Source organism: Cupressus sempervirens, chromosome 6, assembly GCF_028749045.1.
Source record: "Cupressus sempervirens isolate cs-2001-9-10 chromosome 6, ASM2874904v1, whole genome shotgun sequence".
NCBI lineage: Eukaryota > Viridiplantae > Streptophyta > Pinopsida > Cupressales > Cupressaceae > Cupressus > Cupressus sempervirens.
This window is the reverse complement of record NC_143123.1, coordinates 701,741,068-701,763,367: the sequence shown is the minus strand read 5'-3', so window position 1 is coordinate 701,763,367 and position 22,300 is coordinate 701,741,068. Positions and strand designations below refer to the sequence as shown.

Below are 22,300 nucleotides of genomic sequence, written 5' to 3'. Positions count from 1 at the left end.
GGATCACTCGATATCTGTCGCGGATTAAAGCGGGTGAACTAGCAGATGGAGGCGTGAATGATGACTTCCCTGATGCACAACTATTCCAAATTGTAGTACTACCAAAATGGTATACCAGTATTGGGGAGTACTTGTCCACGGGACAGCCACCGAGGGAGATGCCAAAGAGTGAAAGACGGAAATTGGTATTAAGGAGCCGCACATTTCGGTTGATTAATGGACTAGTGTACAAAATGGGGCCGGATCACATTCTCAAACAGTGTGTGTTGGAGGAGGAAATACCGAAAATATTGAAGGAAGCACATGAGGGACCAGCAAGTGGACATATGGGACCCAACACCACGACGAGGAAGATACTACTGGCAGGACTGTGGTGGCCAACGGTGTACAATGACACGCGGGAATGGGTCGTCGGTTGTGACACTTGCCAACAGGTCGGGAAGCCACTGAAGAGAGACTTCATACCACTTTACCCCTCCCATGCGCAAGAACTCTTTGAAAGGTGGGAATTGGATTTCATCGGACCCCTAAAGGTGACCAGGACTAGACGGTGCCGATACATTGTTGTCGCAATAGAGTACCTGACCAAGTGGGTAGAGACGCGCACTACCAAATAACTCAGCCGTCAGCACAGCAAGATTTATTTACGAGCAGATCATTACCAGGCATGGAACTCCATTTATGTTCAGGCAGGAAGCAGTGGTACCAGCAGAGTTCATGATACCAAGCTTAAGGATTGCGATGGAAAATAAGTTGGGCGACATGGAAAGCCTGAGGGAACGGTTGCATAATTTGAACAAGCTCGAGGAGAAACGGCTACTGGCCCAATGGGCCACAAAGGTGACATAAAACAGGCGCAAAGCATGGCATGATAAACATCTGAAGCTAAACAGGTTTCAACCAGGCCAGTTGGTGTTGAAGTATGACGGACGAAATGAGATCAAACCAGGAAAGTTTAAGGTCAGATGGGTCAGGCCATAACAGATCCGTGAGGTAGGTGACAATGGAGCAATAAAATTGTGGACCTTGGACGGACAAGAAGTGCCTCAAGCAGTCAACGGGTCGAAACTGAAGATGTACTATGCTAGGAAGACTCTGTCGTCATCGCAGAATGGCCGAGTTTGAAAGACTCCCTCACAGGATGGCGAAGTCTGGAAGAAAAGTTGAGTTGTATTTTCTTTATGAAAAAAAAAAAGCAAAGTGTACCCACGGACTCATCCGCGGACTGCTGCTCTACGGGTGGGTTGTCCCACGGATAGCATGTTTCGCAGGTGGTCTCGCGGACACCCCTACGGGTGTTTTGGTTCCCCGGGTGCTTAATGTTCCCCGCGAACAAAGTTTCTTTCCACGGATGGCCTTTTGCCTGTGGCTTAAACTATATACTCTCCCTGCGGATTGTTTTATGTTGTTTTCCCATGGCTTCAAGACTTCATTCCTGTCGATTGTTTTATCTTCCGCAAGTCGAGTATTTCCTTTTCTTCCGGCAGGCTTTGGAGGACATTCTCGCCGAGTGCCAGCATTCTATCCTCCATGGCTTAACCCTGTTTTCCAATAGGCATTATATCTTACGTGGCTTGCTTACAAGTTCAAGGGGTTGTGTTTTCTTCTCCCACGGCTCCATCTTCTTTCCCCCGCGGCTTTATTCTCTTCGTCCGGGCAGCTTCAACTTTGGTGGATATCTTTCTTTTTTCATGGCATAAACTTTGGGTGGTTTTCTTAGCATAACCGACATGAGGTGTGGGGTTCACAATCTATGGATGCCAATACTTCAATTGGGAGTCGGTACCAAATCTGACATTGCTAAGGTGAGTTGTGGCAGGTTGGCAAACTAAGAGTGTGACAGCAATGCTAGGAGGCCAGCCTTTTCGACCAGCGTCCTTCTCCCACGGACTATCTTCTACAGCCCACGACTTCTCTTCCTCTTTGCACATGGATGTATGCAGATGAATTTCATTCTATCCCACAAGTCCACTACAACCAGCAGAGGTGTTTGTGACTTCGGCGACTGTGGGCAAATTAAAAGAGAACTGACAGGATAGGGAAGAGGCATTGGAAAGGGAAAATTTTGAGGCATATTCTCCGCGGGAAGGCTAAACCGACAAGAACCCTACATTATAGAGGAAAGAAACAATTATTATATGGAATTAGCAGGGAAACGGAAGCAGTGGAAGAACCAGCACAAGGCTAGTATGGAGAAGAATGCCAGGGTTTTAGCTTCTCGAATCCGTGTTGTAGGGCCATCCACTTCCAACAGCAAGAAACAGAAAGTAAGGGCATTCAATTTGAAGGGCTCAATGGCAACGAATGCCGGAAATGATGGCAGGGACTCCGTACATAGAGCTAATTAAGCAGATTTTGATACAGGCACAGGTACATTAGGCCATCCAACCTCCAGTTTTTTCCATCCGATTATTTGAATCAGTTTTGCGAACCATGATAGAAGCATATAGTCGGCACAGCAGAACCAGTACATTTATGTACAAAAAGCATCGAATAACGGTTTCTTTTAAACCTAAGGATTTTACTAGGGTTTTCGGCATCCCTGGCCCAAGAGGTAAGAAGGTGGAAATCAAGAACCACAAGCTCTCTCAGGAACGGAAAGAACATTGGATACGATTAGTGGGCTGCAATCTTACGCCCAAGCAGATGGAGTCAGTGATAAAGGGGTCTAAAAGGGATTTGACGAAATCTTATTCAAGAAGGCCACTAGAGGTGCATCATGGATGTCATCAAGAGCAAGTTGACAAGGGCAACTCGAGCTTCAGATATAGCATTGCCACAGATTGTATTCATGAATGGCATCATGAATGGCACGGTGTATGATTGGGCTATAGTTCTTGCCGACAGGATGGAGGAGTTCATGACACTCTAGCATCACACATTCTTTATGCCGCACCATGCAATTGGCTTGTTTCTGGAGGCAGCAGTTAATCAGATAACAATGGATGATTTTGAGGCTCCACAGCGGGGAAAGTTGGCACAAGGAGAGCCTCGAATATTTTATTGGAGACATTTGGACATGGGTGGGACAGCAGAGGGGTAGAAGGTATTTCGGAGATTGCAAGCTCACGGGGACACCGACAGCGGGCAAGAGGAGACCTCATAGAGCAACGGGGCCAAGTACGAGGAAGAGAGTACTTTTGCGAAAGTTGGCAGCGAACCAGCAATTAGTGAGCCCACATTTTCCACCCCGCCGTAGTTGTCAACTTCGGCGCACTTGTCCGCCACCACTTCACACATTCCCCCATTTGGTCAGCGTCATGCACCGGTCGTTATTACCCCACCAACGGTGGCAGATGTGGTCCCACGGACAGTAGCAGATGTCCCACAGTCAGTAGCTAAGGGTGTCCCATCGACGACAGATGTTGTTGCACCGGCGACCACTCCAGATGTTGCTTTCTCCACGGCTGCGGCGGATGTTGTGTCTCCTATAGCTTTGATCGAGGGCTTGCCTTCCTAGGATTGTACGCCAGACCCTGTTACACCAGCAGAGCCAGAGTTGATAGAGTTGCCAGCGCCAGAGTCTGAACCCCAAGCTCGTTTGGATGTGATTGGTTCAGATGCGATGCTCACTATTTCATCTTCCTTGTTGACAGAGGCACAGTCAGAATAGCTCGAGAGAATGGAGGTGATAGATAGAGCAAGCGAATTTCTGAGGCAGCAGTTCTAGCTCATTCCTGCCGAGGTTGGATCGTCCATTCAATCCCCCAGTCGTGGAGGAGTCCCTCTAGGACCAGTAGCCATATCACTGCCACAGGTGGCAGTTCCACAGTCGAAGGGTGCGCCCAAGAAGGAGGAGGCGGCACCAGATGTGGACATGGTTACCGCAGGAGTGGTAGAGACGGGCAATGATGGAGAATGGACCATGGATGATGTGTTGAAGGAGGATTATGGGTCAGATGAGGATAGATACAGAGATTACCATAGGGCTATGAGGGTTGCACTGCAAAAGGGACACAATGTGGCATTACAAACTATGACCCGGCGAAGAGTGCCATTTGTTTTGGGCTTATATCAGGGGGATTTGTTCATAGCAATTCCGTTCATGTTTTGAGGACAGAGGATGGCCAGCAATTGAGACACAAGAGATGTTGGCAGATTGGGCCACCGAGCCGGAGTTGGGTCCGTGCAACACTTCCATGGTGACACTGACGCACGAGATAGTAGGATTGTACAAAAAAGTCTACTATGCTCGTAGGCGTGCAGAGGCAGACAAGGCAGTAGACAAGGTCGCAGCGAAGAGGTCTCTGGCAACAGAGAAGGAGACTAGGGAAAAGGTAAATGCGGAATTGGCCAGCCAACAAGCAACGTAGGCAGCTGAGCATGCAACACTATTGCGGGATAAGGAAGCGGCTGAGCAAGAATTGCAGCTAGCAAAGACAAAGGCTATAGATACAGCGCTTCTCCTGAAGGAGGCCATAGAGGTTAACACACGGATTCAGAAAGATTTGAGCATCCGGTCGGAGCAGGTCTATGAATTGCGTCGGCAGCAACATTCTTCAAGATCACAGCCTACTTTATAGTGTATATTCTTTCTCTATTGTATTTTGTGGTCTCCTGTTTTTGTTAGTTTTGAAGCCGCCAGGAGATGACTTTTCTTTTGGGGGGGATGATGTTGCTGGTAGAAACTGTGTAGCCGACAGGTTCATGTTGTCGAAAAAGATTTTGTAGCCATCGGGTAGATTAGGATTGTTATGTAGCCGACAGACCCCTTTGGGAAGGTTCGGGGGGAAGTATTTATACCCCCTCTGGGATCATTGTAAATCATCTTATGCTCTGTATATAATCTCTTGGCTCATGCGAATAATAAACAGAGTATTGCTATCGCTATTCTTGTTCATTGTCTGTGTGCATTAATCCGTTTACTTTATGCAGTAAACACACTTGATATGTCAGATTACTTGGATCAGGGTGATCATGATTATGTGTTGGTGAGTCGTATCAATTTCTAGAGACATCATAAATGTTGAGGTTTCTTCCTACAAATTGGAGAGGCTTCATTGATACACCTATGGCATTGTACTTCCTAAGGAGGGGAGTGTTACTCAATTTTCATGGAGTTGTTTCCACATTAATTCTAGAGTATCTGCCATTGGTTTACCTTCTACATTGAGGGGGTGTTCCTTTGTCTCTCTTCCTACTTAAGAGGAGACATCTTTGTCTTTGAGGCTTCATCACACTCATGTTACCATTGGTTCCTTGATTGTCACCTTCTGTTGGGTATGTTCCTTATTAGTTTGTAGCATCTTCATCATCCAAGGACATAGCGACATGTGAACAAATTTCAGAGACATCTTCATACCTCATTTGGATTTTCTCTTCCTTCTTACTATCCAAAATGGGAAGCATTCTTGCATTTGTACTTGATGTATCTTCTTCCTAAGGGGAGCTATAGATACTAGTCTATGCTTTCCCTTAAAGCACTTACTAGTCTTGCACAATATTGTTCATTATGGAGGGATATCATGTCTCCTTGTTTCCTCCTTATCGGTAGATACTTGATTATACATACATGATGTATGTCGTACTAGGGGGTCTTAAGTACTCCATCCATCCATGCATTTTGTGTGTTTTCATCTCTCTTTTGGGGGGAGTTTTGTCAACTAGGGTTTTCTCCCTTTCTCCACTTTATGAGAGATTGCATTGATTTAATTTTGCATTTGCATATTGTACAAAGGTTACCAAACATGGGCTAGTAGTTGGGGCCCATATTGCATTGTCATCTAATATTGTAAGTTTAAATGCATTCCCCCAAGTTGCACTTGAGGTGGCATGTTGGTGTAATTAATTAATTTTAAATGCACTTTACTTATGTTACTTAGGATAATGCATTACATAGTAGTTTGCATTGCAGATACCTAGGAGTTTGCATCTTATTCGTGCACATGGTGTAGGAGAACTCCACTTTAGTTGGTGATATTTGTTGCCTCATTCAACTTTATGTATGAGATCCACCTTTAGTGCTCTTATCACATTATGATCCTCACACTGTTGCACATACTTCATTGTACAATGGAGGATGATCCACCTTTGGTGGATATGTGATGCCACCTATCTGGGTGATATCGTATCAATTGCACATCTCCTACTTATCATACATTAACTATATATTCAAGCATATCTAAATTGTACACATTGATTACTGATGTACTATTGATCATTGTTGAATCCAGTCAATCAATTCATCATATCATATATTTGCCTCTCTTCTGCTATTCATTGAGCTTCTAGGTCTTGGCATATTCTTTCATTGCCTTTGGAAAATTCTTACAAAATTGAATTATGAAATGAATTTTTCAAACACAAAAGGATTGAAAATTTAAAATGTTGTGTTCTTAAATGTGTGTTCCTTAAAGGCATATGTTCTTCCAAACAACTAAATTAGCTTCTCCAAAGATTTGAAAAGAGTCTCTAAGTTGTCAATGTGAAACTTGAGATCCAAAGAAACTAAGAGGCTAATAAGTCTTGAAAGCTTCATCACATTATTTCAAGAATTTAATCTTGAACAGCTCCATCTGTCTCTTTCCTCATTGTCATACAAAATAAGCCTCTACATCTAAGTGGCTCTATTTGATGAAGAGTGCAATCACCCTCCAAAAATAACCCAACAATATCACAAGAAAAACACAAGAAATGCTAGAGAAAATGCTAAATCTTTATTGCTTCAATGGAATAGAATACTCCAAGAAGCCAAATTGACTTCCAATTATGCAAACTCAAGCTACAGGCTTTTGCTACTTAAGCTATGGATTCAGGACTTATTATTTGATCGATGTTCGATATGTAAACCAGCTTCCCAAGCCTCCACTTAAAGTGCTAATGGAGCCTTTTGTAAAACACGTGCTTATTCTAGAAGATAGATAGATGTCCTCAGCACATTACACCATATAGCCTTTAGAACTTTCCTAGTTCTTTCCAAGAAAGGTCCCTGATGAAGGAGGGTTTGAAATTTCCAAAATGGGTGCCTAAAAAGTTGTCTTTTGACAATACATAACATTTCACCTGCCATAGGTGGTCTCTTAGAAGAGGGTTTTTTTTTAAACTTTTGTCTTCGAAATTACAAAAAGAGGTGTCCATGAGTGAAAAAACATTTTCTTTTATGCACAGATGATAAATGTTAAATTATTCCAGCTTCATATGTGCCTTTGGACACATTTCAAGGTACATGGAGTGCAATAATAGCTTGCACCTAAATCTGTGCTTTTAAACAAAGCACAAACAACAGTTGCTATATAGTGTCCCTATAACTTTGAGAATATATTAACCTATTTCAGGCTATAATTTTATAGTTGAAGTCTTAAAACGTACTCAAATTGCAATTACTAATAAACTGTGATGATAAGAACAGATTACAGTAGTTATCATAGATCTGAAATGACTACTGCACTGGATAGATCTCACAAAAATACACCCCTTCCAGAGTGCTCAAGAAACCATGTGACCAACAGCAGCAAAAAATGGATTTAATTAGAGGGTTAGCCGTCTTCAACAATGACAAACTAGCTTGCAATGGGTGCACACTTGCTGAAGACTAACAAGAACACTGAGCTTAGCTGGACTTGGAGGAAAGGAAGTCAGACCTGACAGGGACAGATCTAAATGGTGGTTGTCTTTATGATTGCGGTATGGTCAGGGTAAATTTTAAACTGATTAACACAAGTAAAGTCAGTGCCAATGATGGAAGGTCTGTGGCTAGTCAGCAGGACACAACAGGATTAACAGCAAAAATGTTAACAAATACCCAGACTGGATGTCAAGCAACAAGGGATAAAGTGAGAGGCACTGGCCAGAAACAGAAAGGACAAGTGCTTCAAAAAGGGGTCATAAAGCACAAAAGCTAAGATAATTTGAGTAAATGGATGGCACTCTAGTAAAGCACTGCAATCATGGACAGTGGCCATTGATTTTCCAACAGGAACAGCTAAAGAAGAGTTGCAAATGCCAAGGAACGAGTGAAGCACGTTGATTACAAGTTGATAGTTGGCATGGACATGTTAGGCAACAATGGTTAAACAAAGAGGGCCGCGGGAATGGCCAAGCGAGGTTGTGGTGGACTGCTTAACAGTACACCAGCCTTCCATCAGGGATGGTAGGCTAAAGAAACCTCTGCCTAACTTAATTGTGTAAAAAATATATTGAAAAAATATAAAACAAAACACCAAACTGACAGATTTGTTTTCTAACATCTGATCAAGACAGAATTGGAGCGAAATCTGATATTTTTACAGCTGCAAAAAAATGGTGAAACTAGATTTTAGCTTGGCAAACCCTACTTCAAAATATCTGAAAATGACCAAAATTCAACATTAACAATGAAGGTATGAACCAAACAAGATGCTCCCATAGTAAGTGGGACCCTTCACAATTTTCTACCATTTACAGGTCAACAAAGGAATTCACTCACGGGTTCTATGGACACAGAGAACCCACCAAACTGTGAGATCACTAATTTGACAACATGGCACTGAAACAGTTACAGGAACACCAAGATTGCTTCTGAATGGAATTGATTTGGGTGTCAAATTGCCTTTCAAATCAATATGAGCATCCCAAATGTAAGTAATTGGAAGATGGTTCTCGGGGTGCAACTTAATGGCAAGCATCTACCAAATACTTTGAAAACATATTCACTTTCCGTTTTAAATTGTGGGTAAATATCTTTGTTCAAAGTGCACACCTCCTAGATGCACAATATAGAAAATTAGCCTAAGTTTTAACATAAAATAAAAGGTGTATTTACACCAACTTAGTCAAGCTTGAGCTTAGGCACAGGGAGAGGAATATAATGTTATTGGCTGTCCCAAAGAATATATAACTGCACAAGTATTGAAATCTGATACTTGCATATCCATCACAGACAGAAACAACACAAAAACCCAAAGTCTCCTAACATAATGTGTCAAATAACAAAAAAAAAATTAAGTGCACGCTTATATTTGATTTGATATAGTTAGTCAAAACACGAAATTTGACCACAAAATAATCACAAGAAGATTCCAAAAAGTAAACTGGGTCAAAAAGTGAGGTAAAAATGATAAATGATTTAGAACATACACAACCTTGTAAATACAAAATATTTCTAGAAACCAACCAGACTCCAAAATGTAACTACAGATAATTAGCAGTCTTATGAAAAATAATGATTACAGAGACTGTTGTCCTACCTTGCCACTGACTGTTATTATACTATCTCTGGGGTAGTTATTCGCAAGCTTCCATAGATACCCAGGATTCACATATTTTCCACCCACAAATCTATTCAAATGGAGATAAATGGTCTTTTTATTTGCCATTTTGTCATGATATAGATTGCTTCCTGAATAGCTTTCATCAGCTCTAGGGATTTGACATTCAACAATGACTTCAACTAGTGCACGCGAAGATCCTCTCATTTGATAACTGCAAGGAGAACACAGCCTAAGATTAATAAGGCTTCCCAGATACAGATTTATCATTTTTTTGACATAAAGAACCTTCCATTGAGAAGCTCAAAATAAGTTATATATTAACTTTAAGTTAAAGCAAGGCAGAAAATGAACTCAATAGTAAATACAATTCATAAGCCCATTAAAAGTGAATACATGTGTTGTTATATTGGTTCTTCTATGTTTTGATTTCTCTATAACAGAATGCAGATGCAATCCGTCGTATACAACCTTGGTTTGACTCAAACTTATGGTTTCATCAAAAACTCAGTTGTCGTTCAACACTTTAACAATACAGATAATTGCTTAAATGACTGCAATGAACAAATGAAAGCAATCCAATACATTGTCTTACTCTAAAATAACTCTTCCATTGCTTATCAAACACAAAATTGCTTAAATGACTGCAATGAACAAATGAAAGCAATCCAATACATTGTCTTACTCTAAAATAACTCTTACATTGCTTATCAAACACAATAACTCATTTATATTGAGTATTCCTTAGTGCAACAATCCTTTCTAATCTTCTTAAAAAATTAACTTGCTTTCAGATGTAGAGATATTCAACACAAGGTCTTCCCTATCATTCAGATTATCCAGAAATATTTCAGTTCATTATATGGCAAGAAACAATGTAAAATGACTACAGAATTCAACAAGTATTTGCATGCCTGTACCAATGGATTCTCAAAAAGTGAATCTCGGTCCTACCTAGAAGATAAAACTCTTCCAGTAAAACTCAGCAACTGTCCATCCTCTGGTTGGCCTTGAGCATCTTGAAAATTGTAGTAACTGCGAGGAAAATGCTGAAGTAATTTACGCACCTGTCAGATTAAACACCAAGAGAAATTAAGTACAAGTAGTGTATGGAGGTGGTGAGAAATCCATCAGACTGCTGTACATAAGGAAAAATGGCAATTTAACTGATGTGAGAAATCTAGCATACTTGCATCCTCATAATAGTGTCTAGTCATTAGTAACTGATCAGTCATATAAAGAATTGGGGACCAAGTACAGAGATCTATATTGTGGTTCATTGTTTTGAACATTGGCCGCAAACTCAAGTGGAAAAGATCAGTTAATAGTGGCAGATGAAGAAACACAATCCTCTAGGCATGTGAAGCATGAACACCAAATGGAAATGTGAATTGCAAAGTGTACACATACAATTTGGGCAATTTTTCAAGATAAATAATCACAAAAACATTTATAAAAGACTGCATAGTGCATGCACCATGAAAGCCCATGTGGTTTGAAGGCTTTAACCAGAGTTTGGTGATGCGGGGCCAGAGTTTGGTGATGCGGGGTTCACCCAACTAACCCTATTGCATTGGAGTATTTCACCACCCTTGAATTTTAAGAATAATATTCATTTTATCAAAATTGCAGTTGACATACCATGTGTCAAAATGTATTTTTATTTAAAGTAGCCTCTTTAGATAAATTTTAACCCTTTCATCTATATAAGATACGTGTGGAGAAGATCATAAAAGCAAGATGGACTCACTAATAATGATATGGGGTTCCATGAACCTCCTCCTTGTCTTCAACTACAAGAAAACTCTTCCCATCCATCAGTTACTTCCTGTGATTGAGTGTACTCTGTCAGCATTTGATGATTTGCTGGAGCCACTAAACCTGGTTCTCGCCCTTTGTAATAGGAAATAACTTTATGCTCATGCATGATCTATGGGCTGCATTCGTGTGTATTATAATTTTCTTTGCAAAGCTTTTTGCTATCTATTATAGGGCATTCTCTCTAGTTTTATAATGTTGCTTCAATTACACTTAAATGATTTAGAAAGAAATTGTAATGACATTACAGAAGATGCTTGGATTTCTAATATTTGTATATTCGCTTTACAACTTATTCCGGACCTCTTTGTCAGATTCTGGTCTCTAGTGAATCCAGTTCTTGGGAACACAAAGAAGTCACAAACAATTTTATAAAACAGCCCATTCAAAATTTGGCTAGCATCGGTGCATTTACTTGTATTAACTGCATACAGCAATATAAATCACATTAGGGAACTAAATTCTGATCTGTAGTTTTCTATTCAGATAAAAATGCATACTGACATACACATACCAGACTGTACAGTTCTGATGAGTATAACACCAACATAATTAAATTGCTTAATCTTGCAAATTCTTGTTTTGTTCTATGCTATCACTGATCTGCTGATGGAGTCCATAATTCTCTGATCTTTATTAAGTCTGCAACTGCTACTCCCAACGTCTGAGCTGGAGATGGACATAAGGTCTGCCTGGAGCTGTACAGCCCAAATATAGATGCCCAAACTCTATAAAATCTGCAGCCCAAACACTGATCTGTAAATCTGAAAATGAATTATCTGACCTTAAGAAGTCTAATCCAAAATTCCTCAACAAAGAACGATATCAATATGACACCCAAACTAATATATAATGATAACAGGCCCTGATCTGCAATTATATTCTGATCTCCAACTGTTGTAACCAATCTCAGGTGTAAATCTGCATGAAATGAAGCCTAAAGATGCACAAATGGAAACCCTGTGTAGATTTCCTCCTACAGTGAACAGGGTTTTCGTCCTTACAAAATCTGAACTGCTGCTGGAAACCAACTTGCTTCTGTAAAAATGAATCATAGAATGCTCAAAGTCTCCAAACCCTAGCCATACCTTTTTTGGGTTTCCCAAAGTCTATTTTACAAACATTGTTAAAATGTATAATCTACTAAAGAGATCGACATATTGAGCATCTTATTGTCATTAATAAAGTGACCACCATTTAATAATAACTTAAATTGCCTAGGAAAGTGTGCCATGGAGGGGACACTTTATATTTAATTTTATTATTTTTTCGAAGTGCTTGTTTGTCGCATACAATTTCTAATACCTCAGTGCTTACTAAAGTGTAAATCCAACCAACAGTAGAGCCATCCCAAAACAAGCCTATCGCTTATTTTACAAGGCACAGCTACCTTAAAGGATATGCAATGAATTAAAACAGCGTATGCCTTTAACCCAAAGGCAATAAGGAAAAACAACATCTGCCCATACATATGGAAGCAATTATGAAATTAAGAAATTAAGAGAGAATGAAAAACGGAGCAAATTCCCGACAATCCATTCCTCTACTATGATATTCAAATTGATAAACAAGGAAGAACTATTTCTAAATATACAAATGCCCAAGATACAAAGTCAACAGACACTCATGTTTCACAATCCATCAAACAGACCATTGTAATCTAAACAATTTAAAGCAAATTAGAAAGATAACAATCATGAACAGAATTAGCAACACAAAAACTCAGAAATTGCTCATATTTAGATAAAATGGCACAAATCAAAGTCCTTGTTTTTCTGTTCTGATAGATCACTACTCAAAATCCCCCCTCCCTTGTTTCTTTTGGCCTACACCTTCTATATATACTACCCCCACGATAAACCATTTATATTTTTTTACATTGACCATTACAAAACAAGGCAGACGAAACACAAGTTTGAACCAATACCAAAATTTACCAAAAGAAACAATATATAACATAATTGAGAGTCAAAAAATGGGGGCTTCATTGTTGTCGGGTAATTAAGTGTTGTTAGTACTAATTAGCTGGTTGAAGGGTAGGTAGTTGGAAATGGTTGCAAGAGTTGGCACTCACACCCCTTGAACACTTATATAAGTCATGTACTTATATCTAACATAATTGAGAGTCAAAAAATGGGGGCTTCATTGTTGTCGGGTAATTAAGTGTTGTTAGTACTAATTAGCTGGTTGAAGGGTAGGTAGTTCGAAATGGTTGCAAGAGTTGGCACTCACACCCCTTGAACACTTATATAAGTCATGTACTTACACGAGAGATATCAATATATGATTGTTTGCATTGTCGTGTTGTTGTTGAGTATGTTGTTGCCATACATTGTAAAGCATGTAATCTAACCAACAAAGAAGCAATTGTGAGTTCTCTTATATACTATGTTTTGTTACATTTCTATTATTCTCGTATGCAATAAACTAGTTACCTTATGGGGCAAACATTTTGCGTCATTGCCTATACAAATCTAGGAGTGGAGTGTAACATGGCGAAGGTAGCATAATGGAAGAACCATTGAATGAGGGTACCAAGAGCAGTCACAAAAATAAAAAAGAGCTTAAAAAATTGTTCAAAGCTGAAAGGGCATTGACAATAGACTTTGCATCCATTTTGCAAGCATTAATTGAAACCCATATACCAAGGGAAACCACACGAGAGGAAGTTCCAAAGACTACAGTATAGACTTCACTCAATATGAGCCCCACGATAGATCGGTTAATGTGTCATTTGCATAGACTGCTGAAAAAAGTCTTTTTTCACTTGCAAAACTAGCGAGAAGATATCAACAAAGAGAACTGCAGCCAGTAGATCTTGCAACGATACGAAGAAAAAAAACTAAGGGAAGAGGAGGAACATGACGAAACCAGAAGGTGGGCACACATCCTAAACCCCGAGGAGAAAAACAATTAATGCCAAACCTTTTCAACAAAGATAGGAACTACAAACGAAGGGATCACACAAACGAGTACGATTCATTCCAAAAGAGGCCTTGAGATTAGAAGAAGAATAAGTAGAGCAGAGGCGAAGGTTGAGGAAACTTCCCAAGGGACACCCCGAAGAGGAAGGAGGGTTCCCCAAAGGGAATAGAGAAAGTGTCAAGGTAAGAGAACCATCTTAAGGAAAAGGGTGCCGAAATGGTGCCGAAGGAGTCAACCGTACAAAAGGCAACAAAATAAGCTGTGTTAGTTTAGTTAGCTTTGGACAGCTATTCGTCCATTTGTTATTATTTAGCAAGTAATTGTTTTTCTAACTAATTGGTTAGGTTAGAGACAAATATTTGTCAAATAATTGACCACTTTTGGAAACAACTAGAAACCGACTTGGTTAGGGTTGTTAAGTTGTTTTAATCTCTACCGTCGATTGTAAATTGATCTTGGCCATTGGTTTACCAATAGGAGTAGCATAAAAGGAGGTTAGGGGGGAATTTGGAAGAACAAGAAAGAAGTTTGGAGAAACGTTTGCAGTACTAGCAAATGAGTTTGTAAGTTTGCAGTGTTAGGAAACAATCTTGCAGTGTTAGCAAGGGGGTGGTGTTAGCGTGGGAATAGCAGTGGAGAATATCAATGGGAGAAATTAGGAGGTTGTCGGAGTTCTGCCAGTGAGAGGCAAGGAGTTTTGTATTTCTTGATTTGCTGAAAACAATCGCAAGGCGATGGGACATTCCACCAAGGAATGCCCATACGGTATGAAAACAATCATCGACGTCCGCAACAACAACCACCTCATAGACATAGATCAATACCAAGCATCATTAGGTGGATATGGTAACATTTGACTCAAAGGTAGAGGCAACAATAACAATAGTGGTCAAAGTCAAATTCAATATGATGTGAAGGGTAGCCCCATGATCCATTGTTGAGCTTGCAATCAACGAGCGCACTTTGCTAGCAAGTGCTAGAAGGAAGAGATCTCGTAGTATTTATGTCGATGGTGTTGTTCGGATGACCACAAAGATGCAAATTGGTTGAATACCTACTAAACTTTGAGAGGTCGGACAAAGACGAAGGAGTATTGGCAATCACTCAAGCACAGGGCAAGAAGGCAACATACCCAAATCCCCGAATGAAGAAAGAGAGGGTATGGGGAGCAACGAAAGATATTGAATGTACCATGATAGCAGAAAGAAGAGAGACCCACTACACCACAAGTACTTCATATCATATCCATGGAGAAGTTGAAGAAAACATTATGAGGCAAGTGTTGCAAACTAAGGTGCCAATTAAAATTAAAGACTTTCTCGAAACAATGTTGCAATTGAGAGCGGACATACAATTACTTATGCGTACAACAGAGCCTGTAGAGATTTTAATCATCCTTACGATGGACCCAATGTTACAGGCCACGAACAATGGCTAACACCCTACAGTGGAGGAGATGTGCATCCTTGAAACCATCCTCACTGACACTATTGTCGATGGAGGATCAAGGGTAAACATGTTACCAAAGGAAACATGGCAGAAATTGACAGTGTGGTCATCGACCTTCAATCTAGTGGGTGTTGACTAGCACGACATCAAGCCAATCAATACTTTGATGGCACAGCAAGTAACAAATGGTACCCAACCTTTCATTTTGGACCTTGTGGTGATTCCCTTGAAGAAGAAAGGGTATGCTGCCATTTTGGGGAGAGTGTGGCTCGTCATAGTGAAGGTGAACCAAAACTGGAAGGGGAACACCCTATCAATAGAGAGTAGGGGAAGAAAATTTCTCATCAACCTCAAAACTGAGATGGCGAATGAGGAACATGCATCATCTTTGGAGTTGGAGTCAGAAGGCAAGTTTAGTGGAGCAGATGAAGTGAAGCACAAGATGGAGTCGAAAGATGAACGCATCTTGGAACATGAAGGATGCTCTAAAGTTGACATGGATTCCATGAACGGACTCTTCCACTGGTAAATGGAAGATTATGAACTATTTCGATGTAACATATTGTAGGTTGATGAGGATTCAAAGGATTTGTTTATGTTGGAGTACGAGGAATACAAGGAAGGAGGATTTGTTTATGCATATATATTCATCTTTTGTTTAATAATTCATTTTCATCTATATTTAGTAATTTGATATTTATTGACTCAATTGTACGATCAATCTGATTGCTTGTTAAGTGCGAGTAGGATGTCGTATGGAGTTGAGTCTTTCTAATCGTCTGAGTTGTACAGTGAGGTCTTCGCTCAGACAACACCTACGGCAGTACTTGCCTCTGACACTTCAAGTATATTGTTAATAGTGGAAATAGTAGAGTGTTGACAAGAATATTCAGACATGCAATATCTATGGTTTCCAAAGAAGAAACTGGACCAGCAACAATAGCACAAGACCAAATAGGTGATCGCAAAAATACCAGTGAGGCCAGATGTAATTTTCATTCAAAATAATAATAGTGCTTCAGATTACATAGGATTGGGACAAGATCTGAGCAAATTACAGATATATCTCAAAATGAAGAAGTTAACATATTTGGCACATAAGGTGAAATAACGAAATGATATTTCCAACAGCAGACTAGGGTGGCATTGAACCACCCAAATTGTGAAAAGAAGAATAGGGAGGGTCTTCCACCTCTGAAACTGCATAACTTCTTCAACCTTTAGCCTGGAAATACAAAGAAGAGTCAAATCCAATCCACGATCTTTGCAATACCTAGCCAACTACTTATAAAGGCTCTCCAATCTTCTCCAAAGCTGCAATATGACATGGGTCAAAATATTTTATTACTTTACTGATTGGGGCCCCCTTTATTTGTGAATTAAAATAATTAATTAAAGGTCCTTTTTCATATTATTTAAAGTCTAGGACCGCTTGATTAATTAAATTAATTAAGTTGTTACATTAAAAATTTGGGGAAATCACAAGGTTTGCCTGTCTTGCTAGGGATAGGGTTTGGAATCAAGTTTCAATGGCCTTTTCTAATACCTAGGCAAGATTCTTGTTGATCTACATCTGTCATTTTGCCCTTTTTCTTAAGGATTTGTTCATTGTGGTACGCTACTTCCTCCCGGCCTCCTTTTGTGTCATTCACAATGGCACTAATGGTGACCCTTTCAATGATCTTTTTGACATCTCCTAGCTTTCTAGTGTTGGTGATATTCTCGTTCTCAGGGATTTCAATGCACGTACTCAAGTTACACAAACTCCTCTTCATGACAAAGTTATCAATTCCTTGTACACTTGGGACAATGATTCGAACTTATCAAGTTTCCATAGGTCCTCTAATGATTCTTCGGGCCCTTTGACAAAGTACAGCAAGCATCTTTTACATTTTTGTCAATCCTCTACTCTGGTGGTTTGCAATGGACTCTTCTATTTCATTGAATCCCATTTCAAAACTTGCAGACCTCGTGTTGTTGGTGCTAGTGTTGCAAATTATGTTCACTCCTCTCAATTGTTCATCCCCTCCATCCACCTTCTCTCCATTATCCCCCCCCCCCTCTAGCTAACCACTCACTTCTTTGCCTTTCCATTTCTTGCACCCGCTCACCCTCTCCACCTCCCTCACCCCCCCACCCAACTCCCTCTACTAGCCCACTTGCCCCCTTTGCTCGTCCCCCTCTGTGCACCTTGCTCCACTTTGATGATGGCAACTATAATCTTTTTCTCTGACATCTCAAGCAACTCCTCTAGGCAGAAATTATCTCCCCCCTCCAAGATGTCTACTACTCCACCTTGTTCTCCTACCTTTTGGATGTTATTTGGGAGGTTGCCATGTTATTCTTCGCACATCCCATCACCCCCCTAGCCCCCTTCCAAGCCTAAACACTTCTGTCCTATGAACTCTTAGTATGATGATGATTGTAAGACATAGTTACACCGCCTTGTGGTACGGGGGGATGACAAGAATGGGAAGACATGTTTTTGGGACGAGGGGGGCAGAGGAGCGGGTTCATATTCTCCTATGTTAGTTTATCATATGCAAAAAAACTACACCTCATGATATTGTACCTGTGAAGTTTGGGCTCATTCTCTAAGGCTTGAGGTCGTATTTTACTAATTTGGTTCTTGCCCTATCTCTATGGTTTTGTTGACTCTTTCATAGGTCATGAAAGGTATCCCAACATTTCATACTTCTCCGAGTCCTTTGCTCTTTGTTTACCCCACTTTTTCACCTGGGTCTTCTTTTCAAGACTTACAAAGGTCACCAATTTATTTTGGCACTTGTAGAGTTCAGTCAAATTTTGAAGTGTTTTATGGTTTGTATTACCCGTGTTCTTGTGTTGAACTGAACCTTTCATTTCAACCTTCCAAGTTCATGGTTTGGGTTCAATTTGTCTCGCAGTCCTCTTGTTATATTTGTCAAGTAAGTGGAACTCCCAAGTGATGTAGACAGTTTTTGACTTGAACCTTGAACTCATTTTTCTTGAGGTTCAAGGTTCAAGGTTCAATGTCCATTTCCTTATAACATTTTGGGCATCGTGGTAATAAGTCATGTCCTCCTGTGGTCTCGAGTCTTGAGTCAGTCTGATACTGATCAATGAACTTGAACCTTGAACATTTTTTCTCGAGGTTCATGTTCAAGGTTCATTTATGATGGAACATTAATAGATAAATTATGATAACATTAAGTCGAAAAGTGAAGTACAGGAAAACATGTTGCTCACTTATTGATTTAAAGAGTCGTCATGAATAAGTGATCACTACAAATGAGCTCAGCATAAGGGAGTACGTATACATAATTACTTTGTCACCCTGTCATCTTTTCAGCCATTTATGCATAAAAGAAAAGAGGTAAGCTTTATGTTATTGTGAAATTCAAGGCTTTGTAAAATAGGCAAGTGACGGTGGGTAATCACAAAGCTTTTTACAAATCTTAAGAGGATTATGTTTACCGTACAGGTAAAGTAAATGAACACATACAGACAATGGAACACAAACAGCAAACTCCTTTTATTATATTTGCATATGCCAGAACGTTATATTATGCTTGATAAGATGAATGATCAATGATGATCTACAATGATCCCAGACGGGATATTAATACTATCTGCCGAACCTATTAAACTATTTACCCATCGGCTACAGAATACAGAAACACCAACGAAAATCACCCCATCGGCTCCAGAAACACCAACGACAATCACTCCATCGGCTACAAAAACACCGACAACAATCACCCCGTCGGCTACAGAAACACCAATGACAATTCAGTCGACTAACAGATTGATGAATACCAAAGGCAAGTCCTAGCGTCCCTTCTTTAAAATTGCACTTGTTTGTGAAGAAATTTACAGTTTCTCTTGCATTTCATTTTAGCTATACTACCGTTTGTTCTGTAAATTTTGGGGCTTTGAGTAACATGAGTACAAGGCCTACACTTCCTAAGTTTGGATGCACCTCTAGTCTGGTTAGTGATCTTTCCAAACTAGGAGACACTTCCCTAACAGGCGCCAATTCGAATGATTTTCATGAGAGAATTAAGAATCCGAATCCGATAGAAGGGTCCATGCTGCGAAAAATAGCTGATAGTGGGTTAGTAGAAGCAGGTGCCTTCCCTGCTGCACTGCCAAGTTCAGAACTTGCCTTGGAGTGTATGACTAGGTATGATATGGAGAATCGGTGCATCCAAAAATATAATGCTAGTGAGCTCGTGAAGATTAACAGGGATACAGTAATGGCAGCAATGGGAATTCCTCATAAGGAGTCGTATGAGGACTGGACAATTGGGAACTCCCACTATATCTTTCAAGAGAAAAAGGGCATTTACAGAAATGCAATAGCAAGGAATTGGTTGTTGAAATTTCATCATGATAATCCCTACCACCATCCTAGTGGTGGGAGTGGTTTCATTACGCAACATTTTGCCTCTTTACTGGATCCAAAGGTAAAAGACATTGTGCTCCTCCTCAACCAAGTCAAAGGAAATCAACATTCCTTCTATTGGGAGGACTGGGTGTACTTTTTCATCTAGGTCCTACTTGGAGGTCACAAGTTATTAGATTGCAGGAAAGTAATTGCAGAGAAGTTACACGAGTTGCTCGGTAGTTTCTTTGGAAGGTGCAATTTCTACATGTTTTTATATTTGTTTTGTATTTTATAATTGTAAAAGTTTATGAATAATACCACCACTTGCAAGAGCAGAGATATACTGGGAATTTTGTCAGAGTAAATGATGTCTTCTTTGGGAGTCTAGTTTATGAATTTCATGGAAACATAAGAAGGAAATGTCTGAAGAGGCTATGGAATTAGTGAGCATTTATGGAAGCTTCTTTATCCAATTTCCTCACTTTACTTACATTAGAGTCCACATATTTGAAGAACCGTAGTCAGCTATGTTTTGATTGAAGTATGCAGGCAGTTGGCCTGCATAGACAAGAAATTCAAAGAAGGGTGAAGTTCGGGAATAGTCTTCCAAGTTGCACTGGGTAACTATAGTTGCAAGTCAAACACTGTGATTCCCTAAACTTAGAAGTTCAATTGAATAAATCGCATTTGCTCCAATACGTGGCTAGAAGAAAGTTTGATAGCGGAGAATACGCAACAACACACCTCAACATGCCAAAAGGCTTGTCACATTCCCCTCAGCTGGAAGATAATTGGGGAAACTGTAGAGACAAACTTGAGGTAGGAAAGAGATTGTGGTCCAGTTTCAATTTGGGGCAGATTGTATCCATGAATTTAAAAATGAGAATTGTCGAGTTAGAGGAAGAAAATGAGGAAGTGGTAGACCCTAAGTTTCATGAAAAAAATTAAACACCTACAATTCCAGACATAGACTGGGAGAGGGCAGAGGATGATAGCATCCAAGCCAGGACTTTCAATGTCATAAGAAGAACAAAGAGGTGGCTTGAGAGAAACACTTGGGAAAAATACCAAGTAGGGGAAAAGAAGCCTCTACCAGTGATAGCCTTGTCTGCATTTCAAAATATCCACTTCTAAGTACTAGTCCAAGTGTTGGTCATGTAGGTCAGCAAAGTACTCAAGTTAAAGTATCGCCAGAGAATCAATCTCCCAAGTCCCCAATGAAGTCATCCCCTGTTCATGTGACCAAGTCCCGAAGCAAAAAGGGGAATAGCAAGGGTTCCAGTAACCCTATTGTAGTTGAACTTGACTCAGTGGAGGATGTGTTCAAGAGCATGGAAAATCACCTTGAAGAAATGCCTACAGATGGAGCTGTTCTTGATGCTCTGGAGATTGAAAAAGAAACAGCAAAGCAAAGCAACATTACAACAGATTCTCAGGGAACTGTTGAAGCCACTGGGGAACAGAGATTTCATACCCCCAAGGATAAGGAATTAATTGCTCCAACTAAGTGAAGGGAGATGTCAATTAGCAAGAAAAGAAGCACCATGCCTATATCAGTAACACTTGGTGATATGGTAAATAAGTGTTTGGGAAAAGTACAGAGGAACAAAAAGACTAAAACTGAAACCGCGATCAAGTCTGATGAAAAGACCGATCAATGGGTTGCTGAGATTGCTAGGCCTAATGCAGACATAAACGTTGTCGGAGCTACACCACAAGATTTCATTGTGGAAAAGGTTGATCTTGATGAGATCTCTAAGGCTTCTCTGATGCTAAACGTCCAGTCTCCTCCACGAAAAGAATAATAACATGGGTGTGGAAGGATGAAAAGAAGTTAGCAGTGAGGCAAATGGCAGGGTATATCAATGCGCTTCAACATCCCGGTCCCTTGCCTCTAGCGCAGTTGCCTTTAACATTTGACCTGAAATCACCAGCCAATCAGTAGTTAATGGATCAATTCATCATAGCGACCCTTGTGAGCTGACAATGAGATTTGAGGGTCTTGGTTGTGGATCTACAATTTTTAGAAGTCTAATGCAAGCAGTTACCAGATTTGGCAGTGCAAATGGTGGCACTAGCAATTAGTCATCACTTGCATTGAATGGAGTTATTTATTGTGTGGGTTCATATTCATTAATTAATTATTAAAAATTTACATTATTATAAGGCACTTTATTATATTTAAAGTTATAAAATGATGTTGTGTGATGAAGCTTCTAAAGTGGAGCTAAGTTTGGGAAACTAAGTGTCATTTGGGGATTATAAATATGAGCTCATTGTGAAGGAAAAAACACCCTAATGTCTATTTTCTTTTGTTGCTTGTGAAGAGTTTCTGAGGTTGATGTCTACACCCTTGCTAAAATATAAGGGTTTGAAACTGAGAAATGTATTGAATCACTGCTGAGGTATAGTGACTTAATTATATTTTGGATTTTGGTTGAATCTCCATTTCTGTAGTACTGTTGCTTGGAGAGGAGCATTGTGCTGAGAGTTGCGGTGAACTCACTGGATTGTGAGATTTTCTTCCAACCATTCTCATCATGACTGGAGGCCT

At 40.0% G+C, this 22,300-nt stretch overlaps 1 protein-coding gene across 7 annotated transcripts in view; it reads right to left on the bottom strand.

Moving 5' to 3' along the window:
- The window catches only part of LOC149554205 (DEAD/DEAH box RNA helicase family protein), a 315,874-nt gene that overhangs the window by 229,327 nt on the left and 64,247 nt on the right, over positions 1-22,300 (bottom strand). For all 7 annotated transcript variants that reach the window (XM_089789445.1, XM_089789449.1, XM_089789446.1 and 4 more), the window contains 2 exons: positions 10,140-10,252; positions 9,165-9,399 (listed from right to left, as the gene is read on the bottom strand). In XM_089789445.1, the coding sequence (XP_089645571.1) occupies positions 9,165-9,399; positions 10,140-10,252 (348 nt within the window). The remainder of the gene's footprint in view (positions 1-9,164; positions 9,400-10,139; positions 10,253-22,300) is intronic.